This window comes from Sarcophilus harrisii, chromosome 2 (assembly GCF_902635505.1).
Source record: "Sarcophilus harrisii chromosome 2, mSarHar1.11, whole genome shotgun sequence".
Lineage (NCBI taxonomy): Eukaryota > Metazoa > Chordata > Mammalia > Dasyuromorphia > Dasyuridae > Sarcophilus > Sarcophilus harrisii.
This window is the reverse complement of record NC_045427.1, coordinates 264110646-264137204: the sequence shown is the minus strand read 5'-3', so window position 1 is coordinate 264137204 and position 26559 is coordinate 264110646. Positions and strand designations below refer to the sequence as shown.

The following is a 26559-nucleotide window of genomic DNA, read 5'->3' as shown; positions in this document are numbered from 1 at the left end:
GCCCCTGTTCTTTAAGGACACTGTCAAGAAAGCACATATATCACCGCACAGGTAACAATATCTGGATATTAAATATATCATAAAGTATCAATTGAGAGTGGTAAAGGCAATAAGTACTATAATCAACAGGAACCAAGGTGGTGTAGTGGGTGGAGCGCTGGGCCTAGAATGAAAGATCAAACATAAACTCCCTATAAAGGCTTTAAAATCTTTTAAAACTTGACCTTAATCTACCTTTCCAGGTAAAATGGTTATTGTCACAATAAACTGTCCTTCAATTCCAATAGACTTTTGAGATGGAAAATGCCAATCACATCCAGAGAGAGAACTATGGAGACTAAATGTGGATCAAAGGATAGTCATTTCACCTATTTTTGTTTGTTTCTTTTTCATGATTTTTTTCTCTTTTGGTCTGATTTTTCTTACACTACAAGACACATATGGAAAAATGTTTAGAAGAACTGCGTATATTTAACGTATATCAGATTATTTGCTATTTTGGGGAAGGAGAAGGTGAGGGAAGGAGAGAGATAAATTTGGAACACAAAGTTTTACAAAAATTAAAACTATTTTTATATGTATTTGGAAAAAATAAAATACTATTAAAATAATTTTTTAAAAAAGATTTTAAAAAGACTGTACACGTTTAACCTATGTCAGATTGCTTGCTGGGGAGGAGGGAGGTAAGCAAGGAAGGGAGAAAAACCTGAAACACAAAGTCTTACAAAAATGAATGTTGACAACTATCTTTACATGTATTTGGAAAAATAAGATACTATTGATTAAAAAAAAGAAAAAGAAATAAGCAACCATAGGAGAAAGTGAGAGATGAATATGGGCTGGAATGATTCTCCCTCTCTAAGGAGATAGGCCTCAAGCTAATCTTTAAAGGATGTATATGACTTAGATAGACAGAGGGGATAGGATACTCCAAGCCTGAATTTATAATTCCTTTCTGAGGTTGTCCAACAGCACTCATAAGTATTCAGGTACCACTAGAGAAGCTATACTATAGAGGATGCCCAGAAAAGGTTTAGGACTTGGAATCATAGGATTCTGCCTGCTCCACAGGAACCCTGGTAAGTCATTCAACCTCTCTCTAGGTCTTAATTTCTTCCATGGGCAAGCAGAAGACATTTCATTAGTTAGTACATTTAGAGGATTTTATTTATTTTTTCAAAGAATAGTTAATGATTGGTCTAACATAAAGGATACTATTTTTATTCATCAGGCTAATAAAACTAAAATTTAACACAAACTTATTAAAAACTTTAAAGAAAACGTTTCTTTAAAAATTCCTATCCCAAAAATGTAAGCATACTAAGCTTATGCTGTAGTGGTAAAGTTTATGCAAAATTGGTCCATTTTTATCTTTATTTTTAACCAAATAATGAGCAAACTCACAATGACCATAATGGATAAAGGGAAGGGAAAGATCATAGATATCCTGGCACCACAGAAATGGGAATGTATGCTGAAAACATACAGAGATGATGCTGTTTATTGTTTGTCCTTCATTTTGAAGAGGAACAGTGATATCATGGGATAAGTTCTTCTTGATTTGTGAGTGATTTAGATTTAAATGAAGCAGAACTATCAGGCACACTCTCTCTCCTAAGTCATCAAAGTCCAGTGACTAGACCAAAGTCAGAATAACTGATAATGGCAGGAAGTAGTGGGTGACCTTGCTCTAAGGCTGATCAAGCTCTAAGTGCTCCACAGTACCTGTCTCAGCTGCCTTCGTGGTCACTGGAACAAATTGTTCTCATTCACTCATTCTATTGGGAGAAGTCTTCACAGGCTCTGGGCAGACATCCTCCTAACTCATCAACAAGTTTGAGGCTTATTACCCTTAACCTGATCAAGCCTCTCTACCAAGACAATTTTACTGGGGTGAGGTCATTGCACATGCTACAGGTTTTAGAAGCCCACAGGTGAGAGTTGGGTGGCAGGTGGACACCAGCCCTGAAAAGAGCTCAGCAAGCTCTCACACTACTGGTGCCATTCCTCTCTGAACATCCCATACAGTGCTGCTTATTTGCCACTTGGTAGGAGGGAAAGGTAAGGGGAAAAGTCGCTGCCATGCTCCCTGCTTCCTAGAGAATTATAATTCTTTTCTGAGGTTGTCCAACAGCTCTTAATTGCCATTTGGCAGCCCTCCTCCTCTCAAACCTAAAAAAAATCAAAACGAGGAGCAAACCAGATAAACTCCAGAGATGAATCAGGACTTCTCTAATTCATTCAGCATCAGGATTTTTACATAGGTCACTATGGGAGATAAATGTCAGGTTGAGAATGTCTGCAAACATAGAGAAAGCCTGAAGGCTTATACCTATCTCTCCCTCAAGGTCTCAGCTGGTATGATGTATTTTTCTGAGTTCTCATCTTAAAAGTAGAGTAACCAGCACAGAGACTAAACTGTTAACTGATTTAAATAATAAAATCATCGATTTAAAGCTGGAACAACTCATATGCTCTCATTTTATAAACAAGGAATCTGAAGCTCAATGAGATTAAGTACCCAAGGTCATTCATGTAGAGAGCTAGGATTTGTTTTAATAATAGCTTTTTTATTTTTCTAAATACATACAAAGATAGTTTTCAACATTCACCTTTAGTTTGTGTTCCAATTTTTTCTCCATTTCTTCTCCCTTCCCTTCTCCTCTAGAGAGCAAGCAATCCTAGATAGATTAACATATGCAGTTCTTCTAAACATATTTCTATATTTGTCATGCTGCCCAAGAAAAATCAGCTGAAAAGGGAAAAAAACATGAGAAAGAAAAAAAAACACGCAAATATCTAAAAGAACAACAAAAAAAAGGTGAAAATATTATGCTGTGATCCACATTCAGTCTCCATAGTTCTCTCTTTAGATTCGGATGGCTCTTTCTATCACAAGACTATTGGAATTGCCTTGCATTACCTCATTGTTGAAAAGAGCCAAATCCATCACAGTTGATCAACAGTTGATAACTTTCTTGTTGCTGTGTTCAATGTTCTATTGGTTATATGCATTTCACTCAGCAACAATTCATGAAAGTCCTTCCAGCTTTTCTGAAATCAGCCTGCTCATCATTTCTTATGCAAAAATAATATTCTATTACATTCATATATCATAATGTATTTAGTCATTCCACAATTGAGGGGCATCCACTCAATTTCCAGTTCCTTGACACTACAGAAAGAGCTGCTTCAAACATTTTTGCACATGTAGATCCTTTTCTCTCTTTTATGATCTCTGGGATAGAGAGCTTGGATTTAAACACAGGTCTTGTGACTTCAAATTCATGACTCTTTCCACTATATTACACCTGTGTCAGCTTAAATATCTACCTTCAGTTCACTTGCCATAGTTGCCCATAATACTGAATGTTGTTACATGAAATCATAATCTAGAATATCAAGTAATGTGAGTCTCTTTTTAAGTTTCCATTTCTTTCTTTTTTGAAAACAGAACAAAGTATTCAACAACACTAAAATAAAATTTGTGAAATCCTTCCCTTAACAAAACATAGAGAGGCTTCCTAAATGGTCAAATGAAATGAGAGAAACCTATCCCATCAATTTTTGTACCTAATTGTACATACCATTATATTGTCATTTAATTATTTCACACAAATGTGAGATTTGTCATCTCCCTGACCTAGACGACAAATTTTTTGAGAGTTAAAATATTATTTTATTCTTGTTTTTCTATTTTCTTATTTTCTAGAAATAAATTTTCTATTTTCTATTTATTAAGTACCAATAGGTACTTAATAAATACTGAACTAAACTCAATTGATTTCAAATAGCAAACATGGCTCTAGAGATTCAAAATATAGTTTACAAAAATAAAAGGGACAACATTACAAAAAACAACAACAGAATACTGACAGGGTTCTTACTTAGCTGGATGAATCTTATATTACTTGGTGAATTCCTAACCCACCCCTACCACCACATTATTCCTTTGTTTACATCATTCCTCCCCACTCCCTCTACTGCCACCTGCCATGATTTCTTCCGATCTAAATCTAATCATCCTTCAAGGCTTTATTCTGTGATCCCATGAAACCCTCTACCATCCCAATCCAAGATGGTTCTGCCACTTCTGATTTCATAGATCATTTGTTGTCTGGGCTACCCATTTGACATTTACTAACAAGTACGGTTATCTTATCCTTTCATGTGAATATTTCTTACTTCCATAACTGAACTGTAACTCTGTGAGGGCAAGGACTATTCTTTTTCATATCTACTCATTCTACTCTACTAAGATCCCACTCGCTACCCCTGTACAAAGAAACCTTCCCTAGCCATCATTTCCCCATGTGAATTCTCTCTTCCAATAGAATAGAATCTCATTTTGGGCAGGTATAATCTCTACTTTCATATTTATCTTATGTGTACTACTGATTGTTTCTCCTATATAGCCCATAAATTCTTTGAAGGCAGGGATGCTTTCTTTGTATTCCTAGGGCTTAGCACAAGTCAGTGGTACATAGTAAGTACTTATAAGCACTTGTTGGTTGTTGACTAATTATATTTGCAACCCCAATATTTAGCACAAGCTTGACACACAGTGTTTAATAAATGATTTTTCATTTATTAATTCATTCATTGTATCCCCCTTAAGTTCCTAGAGTTAATGCTTTTCACAAAACAAATATTTTTTTCGATGAACTGATTTCTCTTTTCTTTTTAAAAATACTTTTCCAGCAGGGGGCCAAAATTTGTTCCAAAAAGGGTGCAGAATTGCTTATAATACACTGGAATCAATCTATGTGATATCCAAAAAAGGGAAAGTAGCTTGTATCAGAAATATTTATGGAGAGTTTGAAAAAAGGGATCAATGTATTCTCACATAGTTTTATATAGGAAACCCAAACTAATGTTCAGGGAAAAAAATTGATGAGTAGCAGTGATTACATCCCCAAATTTCCACTTATTTCAATCTAGTATATGGAAATGTAAAACTGGGGGAAAAAAATTACTGTCTAGGAGTACTGTAAAAAAAAAAAACTTACAGCCTAAACTTCTATCACTGACCTTTGTTGTTCAATCACTGAGCTAATGACAGCGTGAATTCATGGTCAATTTAATGGGATCAGAAAATATGATTTGGTCGGGTAAACAGGTACTGACCTTACATGAAGAGTCCAGCATTTGACCACAATAACATTCATGTTGTACTTCGTGTGTTCAAATAAACATCATATATCAAAAAGAAAAGTTTAGATCCTGCACCAAAGCGTTATTCATCTAATTGCCATGAATATACCTGGATGGAATTATACTCCAGTCATCAGCATCAGTCCACCAAACAGATAAAGCTGAAGAGGCACCAGTTCTATCCCCAGGGGCATAAACCCATATGTTTCTGTGTTGAAAGGTCTCAAGTACCCAGCTCATCAATGGCTTCTCTCTAGAGGCCTAAGGGTGTTCACTTTCCTCCCCAGAGGAAGGAAATAAAGGAACCAACCCTCCTAGGTGAATAACAGGACAATAGCAGCTGTCAGTCTGCAAACCATTATACAAATACCCCTGCAAATACACTTCATCCACTCCCCAACTACTGAAACTGACAGTGAGTGATGGACAGAGGAGTCATATAACATCAAATGTCAGACTATTGCCCAGCTGTCATTTTGGTCTCAGTTCTCAGGGCTTATGGAATTTATTCAGGATGTGAGTTCTCAGTCTTCCCCTTCCCAGTTCTTTCTATCCCAGGTCCTGACTACAGATGTAGAGATGTGCATAATAAACAATAATCTTGGATTCTAGCAAACATTTAAAGAAAAAATCATCTAATATTACATAAACTATTTGGGAAAATAGGGGAAGAAATTATTACCAACTGGTGCTGATATTAATAGCCTTACCTTGTACATAAGGACCTGTTTGGGGGTGTTCCCTCACCCGTAAAGTATAGGGCTTTTTCTGATCAGACTGTTTCAGCAGATCCCGTACCCTCTCATTGTAGATTTCAAGAAAACTAGAGGAAAAAGAGGATAAAATGGTAGTGTTAATTCTTAGTCTAACAGGAAAAAAGATGGGCTAAAGATCAGCAGGCTTTAAATTGAGGTCCAGTTCTGTCTCTGAATATGACTATATGATTCTGAACATTTTAGTTTCTCCTTTCATTTATCTGTAAAATGGGTTCAACCTGAAATGTGAAAAGAACAACAAACTTGGAGTCAGGGAACATGGATTTGAGTCCTGGCTACATGATTAAGAGTAACTTTAACTTTTGGAGCCCTCAGGTCTCTCAATAATGAAATGAAGAAGCTGATCTAACTTAGGGGCTCTTAATTAGATTTCAGGGGGTCCACAAATTTGGATCGGAAAAATTAACATCTTTATTTTCATCAGCCTTTAACTGAAATTTAGCATTACCTCCATTATGATTTTTAAAAAACCAACAACATAATTTTGAGAAAGGGTTCATTGGTTTGTACCAGACTGCCAGGGTTAGGAGGAGAGGAGGTCCATGATGCAAATGAAAGTGATTTGTTTGTCTTTTGGAGACTAGATTTCCCTAGTTCATGGGAGCTTTGATCAATTCCATTTCTGGCCTGGACCAGTTTACCTCTTTTTTTGGGGGGAAGGGGGGGAAATCGGGATTAAGTGACTTGCTCAGGATCACACAGCTAGAAAGTGTTAAGTATCTGAGGCCAGATTTAAAGTCAGGTCCTTCTGAATTCAGAGCCGGTATTCTATCCACTGAGTATCTAGCTGGCCCCAGTTTATCTCTTCTTAGGGAGCCCCCATCTTAACACAAGCATTTCCTGCAGCTCTCAGTAGCTCACCAGAATTAGTAAGAACTCTTTATTAACTTTAGTCCTACTGCAGTCAACAAGCATTTATTAAGAACCAACTATGTGCCAGATACAATATAAATGACAGTCCTTGCTCTTAAAGATGCTACTACAATTAAGAACTTTGAGTTCAAATGATTCACCAGCCTCAGTCTCTCCAATAACAAGATGAAAAAGCACATATTCCTGTGCTTAGCAACCAAAAAAAAAAAAGATTAAGAACCTATAGACTACGATTCCTTTTGTACAGCAACATAACTGTTTGGACATGTATACTTATTGTGTATCTAATTTATACTTTAATATATTTAACATCTACTGGTCATCCTGCCATCTGGGGGAGGGGGTAGAGGGAAGGAGGGGAAAAATTGGAACAAAAGGTTTGGCAATTGTCAATGCTGTAAAATTACCCATGCATATAACTTATAAATAAAAAGCTATTTAAAAAAAAAAAAAGAACCTGTGGACTAGCCAATATAAAAGGTTCTTCCAACTCTATTATTCTATGGTTCTAAAGGTAAAAGGATTTTATCTAAAGAATTCTATCAATATAAACAAAATTTTAAAGAGTTTATGACATTTGTTGTTGTTACTTTACAGGATTTTTACTTCCATAGAGATTGGAGTTCAACACTCAGAAGGCAATTTAAATTCAAAAGGACTGTGTATCATAGCCATAAAGTGGTACTTTGTGCCCACAAAGTCCAAAAGACAGGTGGAATTATAGGTTGAGCTAGAAACAACCCTAGGGGTCATGCACTCCACCTCCTCATTTACAAGGTCAAGAACAAAGCCATTCAATTAATAGCAGAGCCAGAAGTAGGATGCAGGTGTTCTGACTCCAAGTCCATTCCTCTTCCATTGCTTGAGAACATTTGTTATGGGATCAGACATGAGATGGTGCTATTGATTAAAATAGCAAAATACAACATTAAAAAAATTTAACAGCAAGGCTTTAAAATGAGTGTTTTTTCTCCAATAGTCTTAAGAGTTACAAACCTAGAATTGCAGAGTAATGGCAAATGTGGCAGAGCATTGGACTGTAGCAGTGGCTAGAAAGAGAAAAAAGAAGGCTTCAGAGAAGAATGTAAGAGAGGGCAAAGAGCTTTCTTCTTTCCTAGAAGATCTTGCTGGGCATGGGGGGTGGAAAAAGGGAGAAATTGAGAGACAAAGAAAAAGACAGACACACACACACACACACACACATATAGAAACAGACAGATAAACAGAGACAGAGAGATAAAGACAAACAGAGAAACTACATTAGCAAGTCATAACTCACAGCTATAAAGGAAACTATGGACTTAGGATGGAGCAATGGAAAGAGAGCTGGGTTTTTGATTCCCAGATTTTGCCACTTAGTTATCCTTTGGCCTTGAGAAATAATTTATAATCTGAGCCTCGGTTTCCTCATCCATAAAATGAGGGAGTTAGACTAGATCTTTAATATCTTTTCTAGCTTTAAACCAGTGGTTTTAAGACTTTGCTGTAGGAGGCTAACTGTACACTATTTTAAAGTCCAATTCTTTTTGTACAGCAAAATAACTGTTTGGACATGTATACATATATTGCATTTAATTTATACTTTAACATATTTAATATGTATTGGTCAACCTGCCATCTGGGGGAGGGGGTGGGGGGAAGGAGGGAAAAAATTGGAACAAAAGGTTTGGAATTGTCAATGCTGTAAAATTACCCATGCATATAACTTGTAAATAAAAAGCTATAATAATAATTTAAAAAAAGAATTTGCTGTAGGTCTTGGCTATCATAAACCCAGATATTTTGAAAATTAATCAAGAAAATTCAAATCTGGCTTCAGGCACTTATTGACTGTGTGATCCTGGCCAAGTCACTTAGCCCTGTTTCGCATCATTTTCCTCATCTATAAAATAAGCTGGAGAAGGAAATGGCAAACCACTCCAATATCTTGTCAAGAAAACCCCAAATAAGGTCTCCAAGAGTTGAATGTGATTGAAAATGACCAAACAATAAATGGAATCATAAAGTTATAGTCAGAATGGTATCTACTAGTTTAAAGAAAATGCTGATTTGAAGAAAATAGTTTTATACAACAAAAAGAAATCTATTTCTTCTGAAACATATACACACATATTTATATACATAGTATGTACATATATTGTTATTTATCCATATGTGTGTGTGTATTTGTGTGTGTGTATGTACAAATAAACACACCTACTATATAAAGCTCCATTGTGGAGAAATCATTCTGTAAATTTAAAGCATTATATCAGTGAGATGTGCTCTTATTATTGGGATGCTATGCTGGCCAAGGATATTTGGTGCTATGGCATTAGCAATTCAAAAGTTGAACCACATTCACATCTTTTCTCGTCAGCTCTCCCTCACATTTTCACATTATAATATAAGGTTTTTGACTGCTGGAGGAAGGCCAGCCTTGAGGAGGAAGACCAAGAGTCTTTCAAGGGTAAAAAGGGTAAAACATGAAGGGTAAAACAAAGATTAACCACATGGGCTGAATTGGCACAAAGGAGACCTGTTCACTAACACCACCTGCAAAGGTATAAGTGTTATGTCACCCTGAGCATTTGAGTGAATGAAAACAGGAGAGGGATGTTGCGTGTGCCTTCATTTTGAAATAAAATGGAAATGGAGGCTCTAGACCCCAAGACTTGACCAGTTCTTACCTTACTCTTATCCTGCAGGGCGGAGGCAAGTTGGAATAGTCATCCTTCTTTGAGAAGAGACCCTGTACAAATCAGAAAATTAGGTGTTTCCCTCCCCTGTGATTTCAATATAGAGGATTATGCAATGAGGTCTACTTTGACAAAGGGTCCAGATTTAAAAGAGATTTCTATACCTCACATATTCGTGGTGTTAACCCCAATGAGGCCTGGATAGAAGGAGAAAAAAAAACCAATTATTTTATATTGAGACCATACAGACCTCCACTCTACCAATCTTCCAGAAATAGTCTTAAGGAGGGAAAGAATAGGAAGCCCCATGGCTTCCCTCCTTGCTGACATTTATTAATTAATTTATTATTTATTCATTATTTTATTATTTATTTTATTTATTTATTTATTATTTCCTCAGAAGATTAACATAAAGGCCAAGAATACTCACTGGGGTCCCAATCATTGTGTATGTCTTTCCTGAGCCTGTCTGACCATAAGCAAAGAGACAGATATTGTAGCCTTTGGCAGCTCCAGAGAGCACCTCGGTCCCCAGATCCTGGAACACCTGTACCAACAAAACAGACGGGAAGCTCCCTGAGTGACCTTAATCCTTCCACTAGAGGGAGACATGAAGTTTATTTATTTCATTAATCTAGCCCATTTCACCAGAATTATTAACTTTGCCATCTGAAATAGACAACTAAAAGCAATCAGTATAAATTAAGATGTAGATCATGTTATACTAAAGATTTCACACATACATACACACACACTACAAATTAATCTGTGTATATTTATATCCCAGCACTACCTGAAATACACACATGAACCCTACCTACCACAGTGGGATGGGAAATAAATATTTGTTCATTTGATTTCTCAGAGACATCAAAGAGCCTGAGAAACTAACTGGAGCTTTTTTTAACTCCTTGACTTAAGAATGCCACAAGTTTCAAAATTTGCAAAGTAGGTGCTTACCAATTAACTGGAGAGTGACTGGAAAAATTATGGAGCATAATATAATGGAGTATTAATTACTGTGTAGTAAGATGTGATGAATTAATAAGAAGACAGAAAACCTTAGGAAGGTTTATGTGAAATTATCCAGAACAGACAAGGGAAGCCATCTATACAATGACCAAAACAATACAGAGACACAATACTGAAAGATGTGGTGTCTATTCTGTGCCAAGGGCTGGGCATTCAAAGACAAATATGAAATATTCCTTCCTTTGATTTCAGAAAGTCCTGGAGAGACTTACATGAACTGATGCTAAGTGAAGTGAGCAGAACCAAGAGAACATTGTACATAGCAACAAGATTATACAATGATCAATTCTGATGGACGTGGCTCTTTTCAACAGTGAGGTGATTCAGGTCAGTTCCAACGAACTTGTGTTGGAGAGAGCCATCTATACCCAGAAAGGGCTGTGGATCATGTTTGTGGGTTGCAATATAGTATTCTTACTTTTTTTGTTGTTTGCTTGCAATTTGTTTTCTTTCTCTTTTTTTTTCCTTTTTGATCTGATTTTTCTTGTGCAGCAAGATAATTGTGGAAATATGTATAGAAGAATTGTACATGTTTAACATATTTTGGATTACTTGCCTCCTAGGGAAAGAGGTGGGGGAAGGAAGGGAGAAAAATACATTTGGAATACAAGGTTTTGCAAAGGTGAATGTTGAAAACTATCTCTGCATATATTTTGAAAAGAAAAAGCTTTGTTCTTTTTGTACAGCAAAATAACGGCTTGGTCATGTATACTTATTGTATATCTAATTTATATTTTAATATATCTAACATCTACTGGTCATCCTGCCATCTTGGGGAGGGGGGAGGGGGAAGGAGGGGAAAAATTGGAACAAGAGGTTTGGCAATTGTCAATGCTGTAAAGTTACCCATAGATATAACCTGTAAATAAAAGGCTATTAAAAAAAGAAAAGAAAAGAAAAGAAATATTCTTTTCTTGCCTGCAAGAGAAGACATTCCCCACTAAAAAGTCCCAAGAACCTGGACTTGGATAGGTCTTTGGGCATCTGTCCTTAGCACCTCTCTACTTATTTGTTCTGGAATTTAACTTGCCTAGGTTTATGTCCTGATTATTCACCACTCTGGAGATTCAAATTCAATATTGCAGAAATAGTATGGATCATCAAAAATGTCCAATCTGGAGAGTTTTTATCCATTTAATCATAAGATTTTAGAGTCTAAACCCAGAATTTAGAACCTAAAACTATAGGATTTAGAACCAGACAACAACAACAAAAAATCAAATTAAATAATTAATTGATTGATGCTCACCAAAAATATTTTTATAAAGCTTTTTATTTTCAAAACATCTGCATGGATAATTTGACAACATTGATCCTTGCATAGCCTTGTGTTTCAGATTTTCCCCTTCTTCCCCCAACTCCTTCCCCTAGATGGCAAGTAATCCAATATATGTTAAACATGTTAAAATATATGTTAAAATCCAATATGTATAAACATATTTATACAATTCTCTTACTACACAAGAAAAATCAGATAAAAAAGAAAGTAAATGAGTAAGAAAATAAAATGCAAGTGAACAACAACAAAAAGAGTGAGAATGTTATATTGTGATCCACATTGACTTCCCACTCTCTGAATGTAGATGGCTCTCTTCATCATAAGATTATTGGAACTGGAATCAATCATCTCATTGTTGGAAAGAATTATGTTCATCAGAATTGATCATCATATAATATTGATGTTGCTATGTACAATGATTTCCTGGTTCTGTTCATTTCACTTAGCATCAGTTCATGTAAGTGTCTCCAGATCTCTCTGAATTCATCCTGCTGGTTGTTTCTTACAGAACAATAATATAATAATATTACATTCTTATACCACAATTTATTCAGCCATTCTCCAACTGATGGGCATCCACTCAGTTTCCAGTTTGTTGCCACTATGAAAAGGGCTGCCACAAACATTTTTGCACATGTCACGCCAAAAATTTAACAGTGCACTCTAATTGGCCTGAAGGAATAGGATCTAGCACACAACCAATCAGCTTTATTATATTCCCAGACTCTCAGAGAAATCAATAGCCAGGTTCATGAATAAAGTCTGGCTTCCAAGTCAAACTGCTCCTATCCTCAGGGCTCTTCTAAGAGGAGGGGGAGATGTTCATCTCTTAGGAAGGACTCTGGAGAAGAATGAAAAATCTGTTTGGTTCTGTCTAAGCTTGCAGATTATTCTGTTGTTTTGGTTTTTGTTCTAGCTCAATCATTTGAGAAAACAAATAGTTTTGTTTCTAGTTTGAAGTGGAACATAGGCAGCTAGGCAAGGTATTAGAGCACACTGAATTTGAGAGATGGGAAAACCTGAATTCATACTGAACATGTTACCTAACTTCACTCAGTCTGAGTTTCCCCATCTTTACAATGAGAGTGATAATAATAGCATCTACCTCACAAGGAAGCTGTAAGAATTATACAAGGCAATATGTATAAAAAAAACACTATATAAATGGAATTGGAGGAAACAAGTACCTACTATGTGCCAGGTCCTGACCTAAGCACTTATTAATATTACCTCATTTGATCTTCATAATAACTGTGGGAAGTTGGTGCTAATATCTGTTGGTGTTCTTTTTCCAAAACACCTGTCCTTGCCCCATGTTGGGCGCCAAAATGTTGGTGTTTCTTTTCTCAAAACACAGTGTGATAAAAGGTGTTCAGATCTTTTATTGTGTCCTTCAATATAGCCTGGTTAGCCCAGAGGTCTATCTCTCCGCTTGGTTCTAAGAGCCTCTGCCCAAATGTCTCCAAAGCCAAAGGTTTGTCCTTCCTACTCCAGTCAGCACCAAGGTAGAAGATACGATGAATCTCTCTTTCCTCAAAGATAGGGCTTGTAGGCTTTCTTGCAGAGTGATCCTCTCCGACTGGGAAGGCTCCCAAGAAAAAACTCCTTCAAGAAAACTCTCTCTAGCTCTAAGAGCTTCCTGTATATATATGATCTCCCAAAGGTTAACTCCACCTTCTGGAGAGAGAGGGATTCTGGGTTATCTCCCAGAGTGCTCTCTGGTCCTAAGGGAGGTGTGAATTCAGATATCTCTTTCTAAACCCTGAACTCTCCCAAAAGTGTGAACTCCATTGAGTACTTAGATACTTATGAGCTCTCTAAAGGTGTGAACACAAGCATTGTTTCCATCAGTTGTACTTAGTACCTTGTTTCAAGTTCTGGCCCAAAATATCTCTTTCTAAGATCAAATCAATCATATTGAACCATACCAAATTAGATAATTATTATCTCTATCAACTCCAATGGCTTAACAGTTTGTAAAGATTCCAACAAATATTATTCCCATTTAATAGTTGAGGAAACTGAGGAAGAGAGAGTAAGTGACTTGTCCAGGTCACACAACTAAAAAATGTCTGAGGTCAGATTTGAACTCGGGAAGATGAGTTTTGCTGACTTCTAGACCTGGCAGGGTATCTGCTACAACATCTTTCTCTCTCTCCTTCTCCCCCGCCCCACTGCTCTCTTCCCTCTCTCATTTTTCTCTTTCCTCTTCTCCCTCTCTGTTTCTTTCTGTCTCTCTGTGTCTCTCTCCCTCTCTCTCTCCTTCCCTTTCTCCCTCCATTTCTCCCTCTTTCTCTCTTCCTCTGTCCCTCTGTCTCCCTTCCTCACCTTCTCTCTCCCTTCCTCTCTTTCTCTGTTTCTTTCCCCCCTCTCTTTCTCTTTTCTCTCTCCCCTTCTCCTTTTGTCTCTTTCCCTCTCTCTCTTTTTCTCTCTGTGTGTCTCTTTGTGTGTCACTCTGCTTCTCTCTCTCTCTCTTATTATTATTGTTATCATTATTAAATTTTGGGGAGGTTCATCAAAATTTCTGAAAATCCCATTCCCAGTATTCAGGTCAATCAGGGTTTTAAAAAACTTATGGCCATTGTAACCCACAAAACAGAGTTCTATGTCTTTCTATGACTTTTGCAATGACAGAGCCAAAGTAATAGAAAAAGAAACTCTTTCCCCTTTTCACAATTTTTAAGACCATAAATATTAATTTAACTTTTGTTACTCTAAATGTGAGTCTTCTCTATAATCACAGAGAATGAATTCTATTCGTACTGATATATTCTCTTTAAATCAAACCAGAAAGTGTTCAGTATGTCCGTAGTTCAATAGAAAGACGATTTGATGTTTTCTTTAAAAAAGATATTGTGCACCCAAAGGGAAACTGAAACAACACTTCATGAAATACTTAATCATCTTGTCTTGTAGTACTGAAGAGAAGCCTAAGTAAAAATATAACCAAGAATATATAACTATACTTGATGTTCCAAAACCTATTGTAGAATTCGAAGAAATAGACAAAGTTTTCCAAACTGAGTCAACAAGGGGTCAAGATTAAGAAATAAAAGTCCAAAAGTTTACAAACACCTTAGAAGCCTGCCCTTTTCTCTCTCTCTCTCTCTCTCTCTCTCTCTCTCTCACACACACACACACACACACACACTCTCTCTCTCTCTCTCTCTCTCTCTCTCACACAGTGTGAACATATATATACATGCGCACATACATATGTGTGCATACATATAAATAAAATGAATAGCTACCCAAAGTATTACCCAAATAATTGTCTATAATTTCTAGAAGTTTGGGAAAACTGGAAAACAATAGGACACAAACTAGATATAGACCAACATCTCACACAATGTACCAAGATAAGGTCAAAATGGGTACATGATTTAGACATAAGGGATGATACCATAAGCAAATTAGGAGAGCAAGGAATAGTTTACCTATCAGATCTATGGAGAAGGGAAGAATTTATGACTAAACAAAAGAGAACATTGTAAATTGTAAAATGGATAATTTTATTACATTAAATTAAAGGGTTTTTGCAAACAAAATTAGAAGGAAAACAGAAAACTGGAAAACAATCTTTATAGCAAATATCTCTGATAAAAGTCTCATTTCTCAAATATATAGAGAACTTGGTCAAATTCTGTAAGAATACAAATCATACTCCAATTGATAAATGGTCACAGCATATGGACAGTCTTCAGATTAAGAAATCAAAGCTGTCTAAAATCATATGAAAAAAATGCTCTAAATCACTATTGATAAAAGAAATGCAAATTAAAACAACTGAGGTACCACATCACACCTAACACATTGGCTAATATGATAGAAAAGAAAAATGACAAGTGTTGGAAAGAGTGTAGAAAAATTGGAATACTAATGCACTGTTGGTGGAGTTGTAAACTGACCCAACTTTTCTGGAGAGCAATTTGGATTTAGGCACAAAAAGCCTATAAAATTGTGCATACCGGTTGGCCCAACAATAACAATACTAAGTCTGCACCCCAACGAGATTTTTTTTTAAAAGAAAAAGTACCTATGGGCAGAAAAAATTTACAGCAGTTTTTTTGTGGTGATAAAGAATTGGAAATTGAGTATATGCCTACCAAATGGGGAATGTCTAAACAAGTAGTGGTTTGTGATTGTGATGGAATACTATTGCACTATAAGAAATGATGAAGAGGATGCTTTTAGAAAATCCTGGAAAAAGTATATGAATTGATCACAAAATGAAGGAAACAGAAGCAAGAGAGTACTGTACACAACAGTAGCAATATTGTATGATGATCAATGTGAATGACTTAACTATTCTCAGGAAACTAAGGAAGATGCCATTTTATAACCTGCCTATTCTCTAAGCTAAGACATTTTTAAAAATTTTACAAAACATAACCTGAAAATCACATTTTAGCTCAAACATCAACCAATGTTTACTATAGAAAACAACCAGGCCTGGAAAATGAGTAGATGCCCATCAATTCAGAAATGGCTGAATAAGTTGTGGTATATGAACATAATGGAATATTATTGTTCCATAAAAAATGATGGGCAAGCTAATTTTAGAAAGACTTGGGAAGATTTACATGAATTTACATGAAGAGTGAAACAAACAGAACCAGGAATACATTGTACATAATAACAGCAAGAATGTGCAATGATCAACTATGAAAAACTGGGTTCTTCTCAGTGATTCAGTGATCTGAGGCAGTCCCAACAGACTTTGGATAAAAATGCCATCTGCATCCAGAAAAAGAATTATGGAGATTGAATGTAAATCAAAATATGCTATGTTCACTTTTTTGTGTGTTTTTTTTCTCTCCCGTGGTTTTTCCCTTTTCTTCTAATTTTTCTCTCTCAATATGATTCATAAAGAAATGTATGTTTAAAAAATTAAATTGAAAAAGGAAATCAACCAAGCCAAATCTGGGACCTTTAGAGATCTTATAAAGGACTAAATAGTCAGCTAGATGGTACAATGCAGATGGTCCTGCAGCAAAGATCTGAGTTCAAATCCAACCTCAGACCAATTACTAGCTACGTCACCTTGGTCAAATCACTTAACTCTGTCTACCTCAGCTAACTCATCTGCTAAATGAGCTAGAGAAGGAAATGGCAAATTATTTCATATCTTTGCCAAGAAAGCCCCAAATGGAGTCAAAAAGAGTCAGCCAAAACTGAAAAATGACTGAAAACAACAGATGCTAAGTACTATGGGGCACTTTCTACTGTGAACACCCTCTCCTAACAGGTTTCTGCCAAGGCAAAAGCTGATCAGTATAAATGAGACCATTTCATATTTTCACATAAATGAAATCTGGCTAAATTGAGGCTGATTGGCTGAGAGAGCACTGGGTCTAGAGTTAGGAAGAATAAAGTTCAAATCTGGACTGGTTAAATCACTTGACTTTTGTCAGCCTCAATTTCCTCCAATGGGAATAACAGCATCTACCTCTCAAGGTTGTTGTGAGGATCAAATTAAATAATAGTTTTAAAGTACTTAGCACATAGTAGACACTCTATAAATACTTATTCCCTTCTCCCTCCAATTCCTAAAGCAAACATCATGGGCCACCTTGAAAAGAGAAAAGGAATCACATTGTGAAGGGAGAGGCAACAGCAACTGGTACAACTGGTAACTATGACGGCTGATTATATGCGAGCATCTAAGGTCTCTTTATTTTAATAGTAGGTGGAGCTCAGCCCTCAACCCAGACACATGGTCATTGAACCCCAAGAACCTCCTGCAAAGCTCAGAGCCAACTTGCCACAACATTAGGGAAAACTCTGTATATGTGTCAATAATTTGGTACTACCAAACACATCAAAGAATATATATCTTAAAGATAACCCATGCTCATAATTGATAAAATTCTAACAATATTATCCCACCCATGGTGTTTTTAAAGCAAGAAAAATAGAAGCATTCAAAAGAGTTTATGAAAACATTAAGAGAATTCATAAGACTAATTAATTATCCAGTAATTATAAAAGGAATTTTTCACAAAGCTTTATTGTTGTTTTTACAATAACCCATCATCTCCATATGAGTCTAAGATCTCTCCCAAAAAGGATTTGAATTGAAAAAAGCCCAGAAAAAATTAAATGCTGGTTGTAAATATGATCTTTATACATTCTATATTATGCAGCTATAAGAGAAATATTTCATGGAATCAAGTAGAGTTTAGGAATGAAAAATCAGATTACTAAACCAATCCACTAGCAGAAACCTGTATTTGAGTGGAAAACATCTGGGAAAGGATTCTGGGTAGTCGCTGGAAGTCATTCAAACATCTGTTTTCACTAATATTGTTAGCTACATGGAAAAAATGAGCAGTTCTTTTTTCTTTTTTAAAGGAAACTTAGTCCCCAAATCCAAAGCTTAAGTTTCCATACATTTATGATTCTATGACTTAGTTATTCTCCACTAGGTTTCATTTTATTTTATTTGGCCCACAATTCTAACCTTAGATCTTTTTTCAGAATCTGATTCTGTCCTCTGAATTGTCCCCTATCCTGCTGTTTTTGGGTTATCTGCAAATATGATGGCTATACCATCTTTGCTTTCTTTCAAGTCACTTACAAAATTGGGAACATCAAAGGACAAAGATCTAAGGGACCATACTAAATACCTCTCTCCAACTCAAATCATTCAATCATTGCTCAATCTACCTAATTTGCTATAATCTGGTTTCCATCTTTCCATCTTTTCCACAAGGATAGCATGAATGACTGTCTCAAAACATTGCAAGACTCAAAGTAAAACTACAGCATTCTCTTGATGTACTGAAATAAGGTTAGTTTGGTTTGACCTGTTCTTGATTAAATCCAGTTGATGTTTTTTAGCCACTTTTTCCTTTTTTATATGTTCACTAACCATCCTTTTAATAAAGAATTTTAACAGGAATCAAGGCTCTGGTCTTGAAAATTTTAACCTAATCCTATTTAAAAATCAAGACATCTGTCCTTTTCCAAATTTGTGGCACCTCTCCTATGTTACAAAAAAATTTTAGAGGGAATGAAGAGACTCGATAATCACATCATTCAACCAGTTCTTTCGGTGCCCTAGGTTGTAGTTCCTCTGGGCCTAATGACTTGTATTCAACAAGGGCAAATAAATGTTCTTTTACTCAGTTCTAACTAATTTGAGTTTCAACTCCCCATTCTTCCCAGTTTAAGGATCATTCTTCTTGACCCTGAAAACAGAAACAAAATGAGAGTTGAGTAATTCTGCCTTCTCTATCATATGTTAACACTGTCCTATCCATCTTGATTGAGTCTTATTTCTTCATTGATACTTCTCCTTTTCCCACAATGGTTTTTTTAAAATGAGATTTTTTTGTTGTTGTTTTCATAATCTATATGAAAGGGATATCCCCAAACAAATCCCACAGAATGTAGCTCAAAAGTGTTAATGAGGTGATAATCTGACTATAGAAATGTATTTATGATATACTCCAACACCTCTGTGATTGAGTCAAGAAGGGAAAAACTAAAAATTGGCTAAGCAAACAGATCAGCCATCTCTGAGGGGCTTTAAATAGCTCATTTCTAAAGACTTTATAATCAAGAAAAGTTCCTAAACTGTTCATACACTTTGACCCAGGTATCCCATTACTGGAACTTCTTTATAACCCAAGGAAATGATCAAAATGGGGAAAAAACTCAACCTTGTACAAAAATATTTGCACTGGCATTAGTTTAATAACCAAAAAACTAGAAACAAAATGAGTTTCCAGCAACTGAAGACACGCATTGTATATGTGTGTGTATGTCTGTCTGTCTACAAATGTGATGCAATATTTGTTGTTGTTCAGTCATTTTTCAATCATGCCCCCATTTGGGGTTTTCTTGGCAAAGATAGTTGAGTAGTTTGCCATTTCCTTCTCCAGCTTACTCTACAGATAAGGACACTGAGGCAAACAGAGTCAATTAACTTGCCCAGAGTCACACAGCTAGTATCTAAGGTCATATTTGAACTAAGGTCTTCTTGATTCCAAGCCCTGAGCTCCATCCATGTGCCACCTGGCTGCCCTAACTTTAACAGAGGGAGGGAAGAAAATAGTTCTGTTTCTTATAAGTTTAATTCAGTTCCTGATATGTCTTAGAAATTCAACCTTTATTAGAGACATCTGCTATAAAGATGTTTTCCCCATTTCCTTCTCTTTTTCTAATTTTACCTGCATTGGGTTTATTTGTGGAAAACTTTGAAATTTCATATAATAAAAAATATCCATTTTACCCTCTATGAATCTATCTCTTATTTTGTCATGAACTCTTCCTTTACCTGGAGACCTAAGAAGAAACTTCTTCCATGTTCCTCTAATTATTTGCTTATGATGTTACTTATTATAGCTAAATCAGATACCCATTTTGAGCTTATCTAGGTATATGATGTGACACATTAATACATTATTAGTGAAATCCCAAATTGGCCCAACCACTCTGGAAAACAGTTTGTGCTAGAAAAATCACCAAATAGTTTATTTCCTTTGACTTGTTTTTCAATGATCTTACTACTGAGCAAATAAATATCCCAAGGGCGATAAAAAATGGAGGAAAAGGTATTACATATACAAAAACATTTATAAGGGTTCTTTTGTGGTAATAAAAATCATCAAAACACAATGTGTTCAGTCATTAATTAAACCTGAATTAAAATTGTGGATTTTGAATGTATTGTAATACTAGTACATTACAACAGAATATTATTTCACTGTAAAAGACAATTAACACGAATACAAAAATCAGAGACCAGGCTGCCATGTAGTGATGGGCAATGAGGTAAAGGTAACTAAAAGAGATTATGAAAGGGTATTAACCACAGCATCTCTAGTATACTTTGTATAGGTGTACTTGAAAAGGGTCAGACATGATGACATTTGAGGGAATGGAATGGAATGGGAAGCAGAATGTGGCAGGAAGCAGCAGACATCAGTACCTAGTAAAGAAGAACATGTGGCAAGGAAAACAGGCACAGAAGAAGGGAGCAGGATGATACCAAAAAAAACATATGGGAAGCACTGAAGCATCCCAGGCCAAGTATATTCCCTGCTCACATGTATTTCCTGTTGTGTGCATCCCTTTGCATGTGGATGTCCATCTGTTCATCATATATAGCTACCCACACACAATTCTTATAAGGAGCACAGATTCTTCCTATGGACTGTATATTTATTTTTTTTAAAGTGGACTAAGGATTTAATGAAGAAGGGACTTTATATTTATTTGTTACTTTTTAACCATTATGTTATTAATGATATTTATTTATTATTAATAATGCTTATTACTTTAATTTTATTTCCATGTAATTAAAATGCTTTTGCTATAAGTTTATTATGTATCACCTGAATGATTGGTAAAAGGTAAAACCCATATGTGGGATCTAATAAGCTACATTTTAGAATGGGCTTACTAAATGGGGTCCCAGAATTTTAAAAATAGCCTGATTTTCAGAAAAATTCAGAGAAACGTGAGAAGACTCTTATAAACTGATAAAAGGGGAAAGGAAAGGAGAGAAGAATTTATGTAATGCCTACTATGTTCCAGAACAAAGAGAATAAAATACATAGATTGCCAATAAATGTAAATTAAAACAACACAAAAGGAATATGAATTATAATTGTAATAAGTAATCAATAATGAAATACACTTTTTCCCTTAGTAGAGAAATGAAAGACTACTAATGTGTAAAGTGATACCAACTGGTTTGGCTTAAGTTTTTTTATTGCAAGGGAAAGTTCAAAGGAGTGGGGATACATAGAGGACACTAAGAGGAAATTGACTATGGTGTGAAAACAAAGGGCAATAATAAAACTTGAAAAACAAAAATAGCACTGCCTAGGTCCAAGTGGTCATTTCAAAAACCATGAGACAAAATGGGGGCCCAGGCCTCCCATTCACCTTACTTTTATTCTAAAAAATAATTGAGTCAAATAAGAATAGATCATTGATTAAATATAAACTCTTGGGGCAGCTCAGTGGCTCGGTGGATAGAGCACCAGCCCTGAAGTCAGGAGGATCTGAGTTCAAATCTGGTCTCAGACACTTAACACTTCCTAGCTGTGTGACCCTGGGTAAGTCACTTAACTCCAACTGCCTCAGCAAAAGTAAATAAATAGGTAGATAAATGAATAAATAAATAAATATAAACTCTCTTTAGCTTTAAAGCCCTTCACAACCAGGTTCTAACCTATGGCTCTATCCTCATTGGACAATACTACCTCCCTAATTCCCTTCTCACTCCCCCAAAAACTCTGTGTTCCAATAAAACTGGCTTTTTTTGTTCTTTCTACATAATACTTCATTTCCCATGTTTGTGAATAGATGACTTTTGCAATGGCCATCCTACATGCCTGGAATGCATTCCCTCCTTACTTCTACATCCCAAAGTCTTCCTCTCATAAACAACCTCATCATTATCTGCTATATGAAGCATTTCCTGATCTTTCCAAATGTTATTTTCCACTCTCCAAAACTACCTTATATTTAATTACTTTAAACATATTGTATTAATTCAGTTTATATTTATGTCACATATATTTACTTATATCCTTATTGTCTTCCCATTAGAATGTAAATTCTTTATAAGTAGGAATTGTCTTATTCTTTGCATTTGTATCCTCAGAGGCTAGCTTATAGCAAGTGCAAAAGAAAAACTTGTTGAGAGACCCATTGATAGGATCATAGATCCAGAACTTTAAAGTCTAGGACCTCAGAGGTCACCTAGGCTAAGTACGTGAAATCACCCTTACCAAATGAATTGAAGGGAAGAACTAAAACATAAGAAGTTTGGAAAAGAGGCATCAGGTTCAGTTATTCCAATGCAGCTAACAAGGAGTAAAGACCTTGCTTCCTTTCCTAAAACAATGATCAAATGTCCCTGTGGCAAAAGAAAACAGATAATAGGGAACCACTGGAGTTTGCTGAATGTGGGAGGAAGGATGATAGGGTCTAACTTGTACTTTAAAGATCAGTTTAAGAGCTAAGTGGAGGATGGAGGGGATAGGAAGAGATCTGAGGCATTAAGACTACCCAGCAGACTATTGCAATAGCCCAAGGTGGTAACAGGTCAGAAAAGAGATGTGAAGAAAGCAGAAATAACAGAAATTGGCAATAGAGGGAGGAATGAAAGTGAGTAATCTAGGATGCACCTAAGCTGTGAATATGGAGGACCAGACAGATAATGGCATCATCAACAGCATTAATTAAAGTGACATGGCTGAGGCAGCAAATGATATGGCCCCAGGTGACCTGCTTTAGGAGAAGCACCAAATGTTGGGATTTGGTCACGGGAAGAATTCACAATGGCCATTCTCTCTGGCAAAAGGTAGTTTTATTTAAGGAGAAGAGATTACAGACAAAATGAAGAGATACAACAGACATCAGGAATGTTAAGTATGAAATAGGATGGGAGAGCACAAAACAAGAAAAAGGGTTTTAATAATTAATGATGGTGGGGCAGCTAGGTGGCGCAGTGGGTATAGCACCAGCCCTGAAGTCAGGAGGACCCAAGTTCAAATCTGCTCTCAGACACTTAACACTTCCTGGCTGTGTGACCCTGGGCAAGTCACTTAACCCCGACTGCCTCAGCGAAATAATGATAATAATGATGTAGAGGGCAAGTTAGGTTAAATCCTAAAAAGAAATTTAGCACCCTAAAGGAGTAAGCGGTAGGAGGAGAAGGAGGGGAGACATCATGAGGCACTGTGGGGTTAGGAGAGAGATCACGCAGCATGAGGGAGAGAGGAGAAGAAAGACCCTACGCTGTGGCAGACCGACCCAAAGGAGTACAGCACAGATGCCATGGACCATAAGCAGATTTAGAGGGAAAATTAACCTCAGAGAAATGAGTGGGATTCTGGCAGGACGTGGTCAGGCAGGACTGCCCATGACCCCACAGAGGGGCAGACCTCAGAAGTTGGACATAACTTAGATATTGGACTGGACCACCCCCCAGAGGGTGGGACCGCAGAGCTAAACTGATCTCTGTCAGAGCCTCCTCCCTGCCTGCCCCAGGGAACAACTGCATCAGAGCTCCAGGTCCTCTCTGCCAACCACACTAGCTATCCAGGGCCTCCCCAAAAGAAATAAACATAACTGTGCATACAAACGTATATAACCTGTATATACACATATGGAATATATGGAGTTTATGCCCCAGGGACAGAGTGCTAGCTCTCTGACTTCTGATCCAGCCTCACACACTTCTTCAGGTGAGGGGGCTAGGAAGGTGGCACGCTCCATCAATTAAAAAAGAGACAGTGCATTCTTCCTTTGACTCTCCTTTAAAAGACTTTCCATTTATGGGTGGAAAAAGGTAAACACCATTTTTCCAGCCTCCACAACATGGTATCCAGGTCATGTGTCGTCAAGAGCTGGGCAAACATAAGCCTGAGTCTTGGGCCTGTTAGGCTTTTTTTTTTTTTATGTTTCTTTGACCAAGCATAGGTACGCTTGGTGATATATAATAATATAATAATGGTAATAATAAATAAAAATAGCAATCTCAAGAGCCAGTCTTGAGAGGTCAAGACATCTGGAGATTCCGGATTCTTTGGCTGGAGCTGACTTGTGGCGTGGGGAGTTTCTGCACTGCAGAGAATAACCACAAACAGGAGAATGGCCCCAATTCCTATCTTGACTTGCCAAAAGTCATGGAAATGTTTTGAATGTGAGACAAAGGTGAGATTTAAAATACTTCTCAGATCAAAGATAAATTCCACAAATAGGCATTCAAAGTTCTTTACAATCCGACCCCAACTTGCCACATTGCCCATGAGTCTCCTTTGTGCACTCCACATCCAACCAAACTAGACTTCTTATTGCTCTTCATGTATAACATTCCATCACTCATTTCCATGCCTATTATACAGATTGTGGCCTCCATGCTTAGAACATTCTCCTTCCTGACTTAGACTTCTTAGAATCCCTACTTTTCCTTCAAAACTTAATCCAAATGCTGCTTTCTACATGAAGCATTTCCTGTTCCCTCTAATCTCCCTAAAGGAAAATGTTTCCCTCTAATATGATAATATTATTATTTAGTATAAGTATATAATTGATATACAAATATGTATAATATATATTTGCCTCTCCCACACTATCTTGTATTTATTTTATGTATGTGGTTGTTTATATACATATGTAAATATTCACAGAATATAATTTCCTCCAGGACAGAGCCTGTTTTCCTTTTGTCTCTGTATATCCAGCACCTAGCATACTATCAGACACATAGCAGAAGTTGAATGTTTATTGACTAGGTAAGGTTTAATAAGGGAGTCAGTATTTTACCTTTGCTTTGAAAAAGGTGGTAGGAAGTAAATAGGAAGAGATGAAAACAGGTCAGCACAGGTATAAGGCATAGGCTATGTTTTTGTAAGACAGGTATTAGAAATATAAAGATTAAAAAAAACCTCAGGAGTGTATGAAATATGTTCATTTATTTGCCATTCTTAACAAGAAATGGGCGATCCATCCAGAGTGAAGACTTGGGGACGAGTCCAGATTAGTTTTTGTTGCCGAACAGGCCATTGGAGAATGATAGAAAAATGCGCGCTGGGTAGATCCCCACAAAAGATCCCCATATAGGAATGAGCCTTTTATTTCCTATCTTGAAGTACAAGGTCCCTCCCTTATAGCCCCAAATGGCTAGGGATGACAAAGTTAACAGACTTCTTGCTCCTCCTATTGCATGTTCCACTTTGATATGTTCCCTCTCTCTCATCATACAACCTATGTTCAAAAATGGCAGAAAACTCCTCCTTTGGGGAGGAAAAGTTATTATTAATTAAATCATTAAACAGGGCATTCAGTGCTTGCAATTTCCTATCACCCACTTCTTGTTTTGGAGTGATTTTTAAAAATCAGCTTTTCAGTTCAGCAGTTCAGTATCTTGTTTTGTACAACTAATTCAGTCAACTGATGGGATCTTTCTTTAAGTTTGTTACACTATGGAAATACAACTCTATATAGGTTGCTCACAACAGGTATAAATGAAGAGTCTTCTTTTTCAGTTTAAATTTGGAGACTGATGAGGTCTGGGAACAAAGGATACTTTATGAAGAAGCGTGTTCAAACAGACTTGACAAATCATAGATGTCACAGAAAAGGTCCACCTCCCTTGGGGTACTGGATTAGATGGGTTCAGGTTACTTCTGATATTGTACAATAATCTTCTCCTGCTTTGAAATGTTCTCATCAAGGGGAGGGGAGACATACCGTGGGTGCCAGTACACAGGTATGGTCCCAACATAAATAACCATCAACAAGTTATTCTTTCTCTTCCCATTGGCTCACATCTATCACTGCCCCATCAATGTAACTCAACTGTCAGAACTGCCATCAGAAGTCTCTGCAGGACAAGCAACACAACTCCTCTCTCCCTTTTTGTTCCCATGTAAGAGCAGGCAGGCAGCTGGGAAAATGAATACTTTCATTGCACTTGCCCATCAGATCTGTGGTTTTTCTGCTATATTTAAGCAGTCAAACTTTAGAAATTATCAAACTCCTCTAACTCTAAGCAATTAATCTGTGCCATCTAAAGGAGTATCTCTTATTCCAAGGTTCCCATTTTCTTATTTTTTCTGCTTCATACACTGCTTTATCAACACCATCCTTCTACATTTCTTAATATTAGTTTCTATCATTCTCCAATGGCCTGTTCGGCAACAAAAACTAATCTGGACTCGTCCCCAAGTCTTCACTCCCATTAAATGCAGGCAGATGAAGTGAATCACCGAAAGACACTCAATGTCCATGGAGTCAG

General features: G+C 36.5%; 1 protein-coding gene across 2 annotated transcripts in view; it reads right to left on the bottom strand.

Annotated features, from left to right (window-relative positions):
• The window catches only part of STARD9 (StAR related lipid transfer domain containing 9), a 147041-nt gene that overhangs the window by 55944 nt on the left and 64538 nt on the right, over window positions 1-26559 (bottom strand). For both annotated transcript variants that reach the window (XM_031952164.1, XM_031952166.1), the window contains exons 4-7: window positions 9912-10028; window positions 9646-9678; window positions 9473-9534; window positions 5865-5977 (exon numbers count right to left, since the gene is read on the bottom strand). In XM_031952164.1, coding sequence (XP_031808024.1) covers window positions 5865-5977; window positions 9473-9534; window positions 9646-9678; window positions 9912-10028 — 325 coding nt within the window. The remainder of the gene's footprint in view (window positions 1-5864; window positions 5978-9472; window positions 9535-9645; window positions 9679-9911; window positions 10029-26559) is intronic.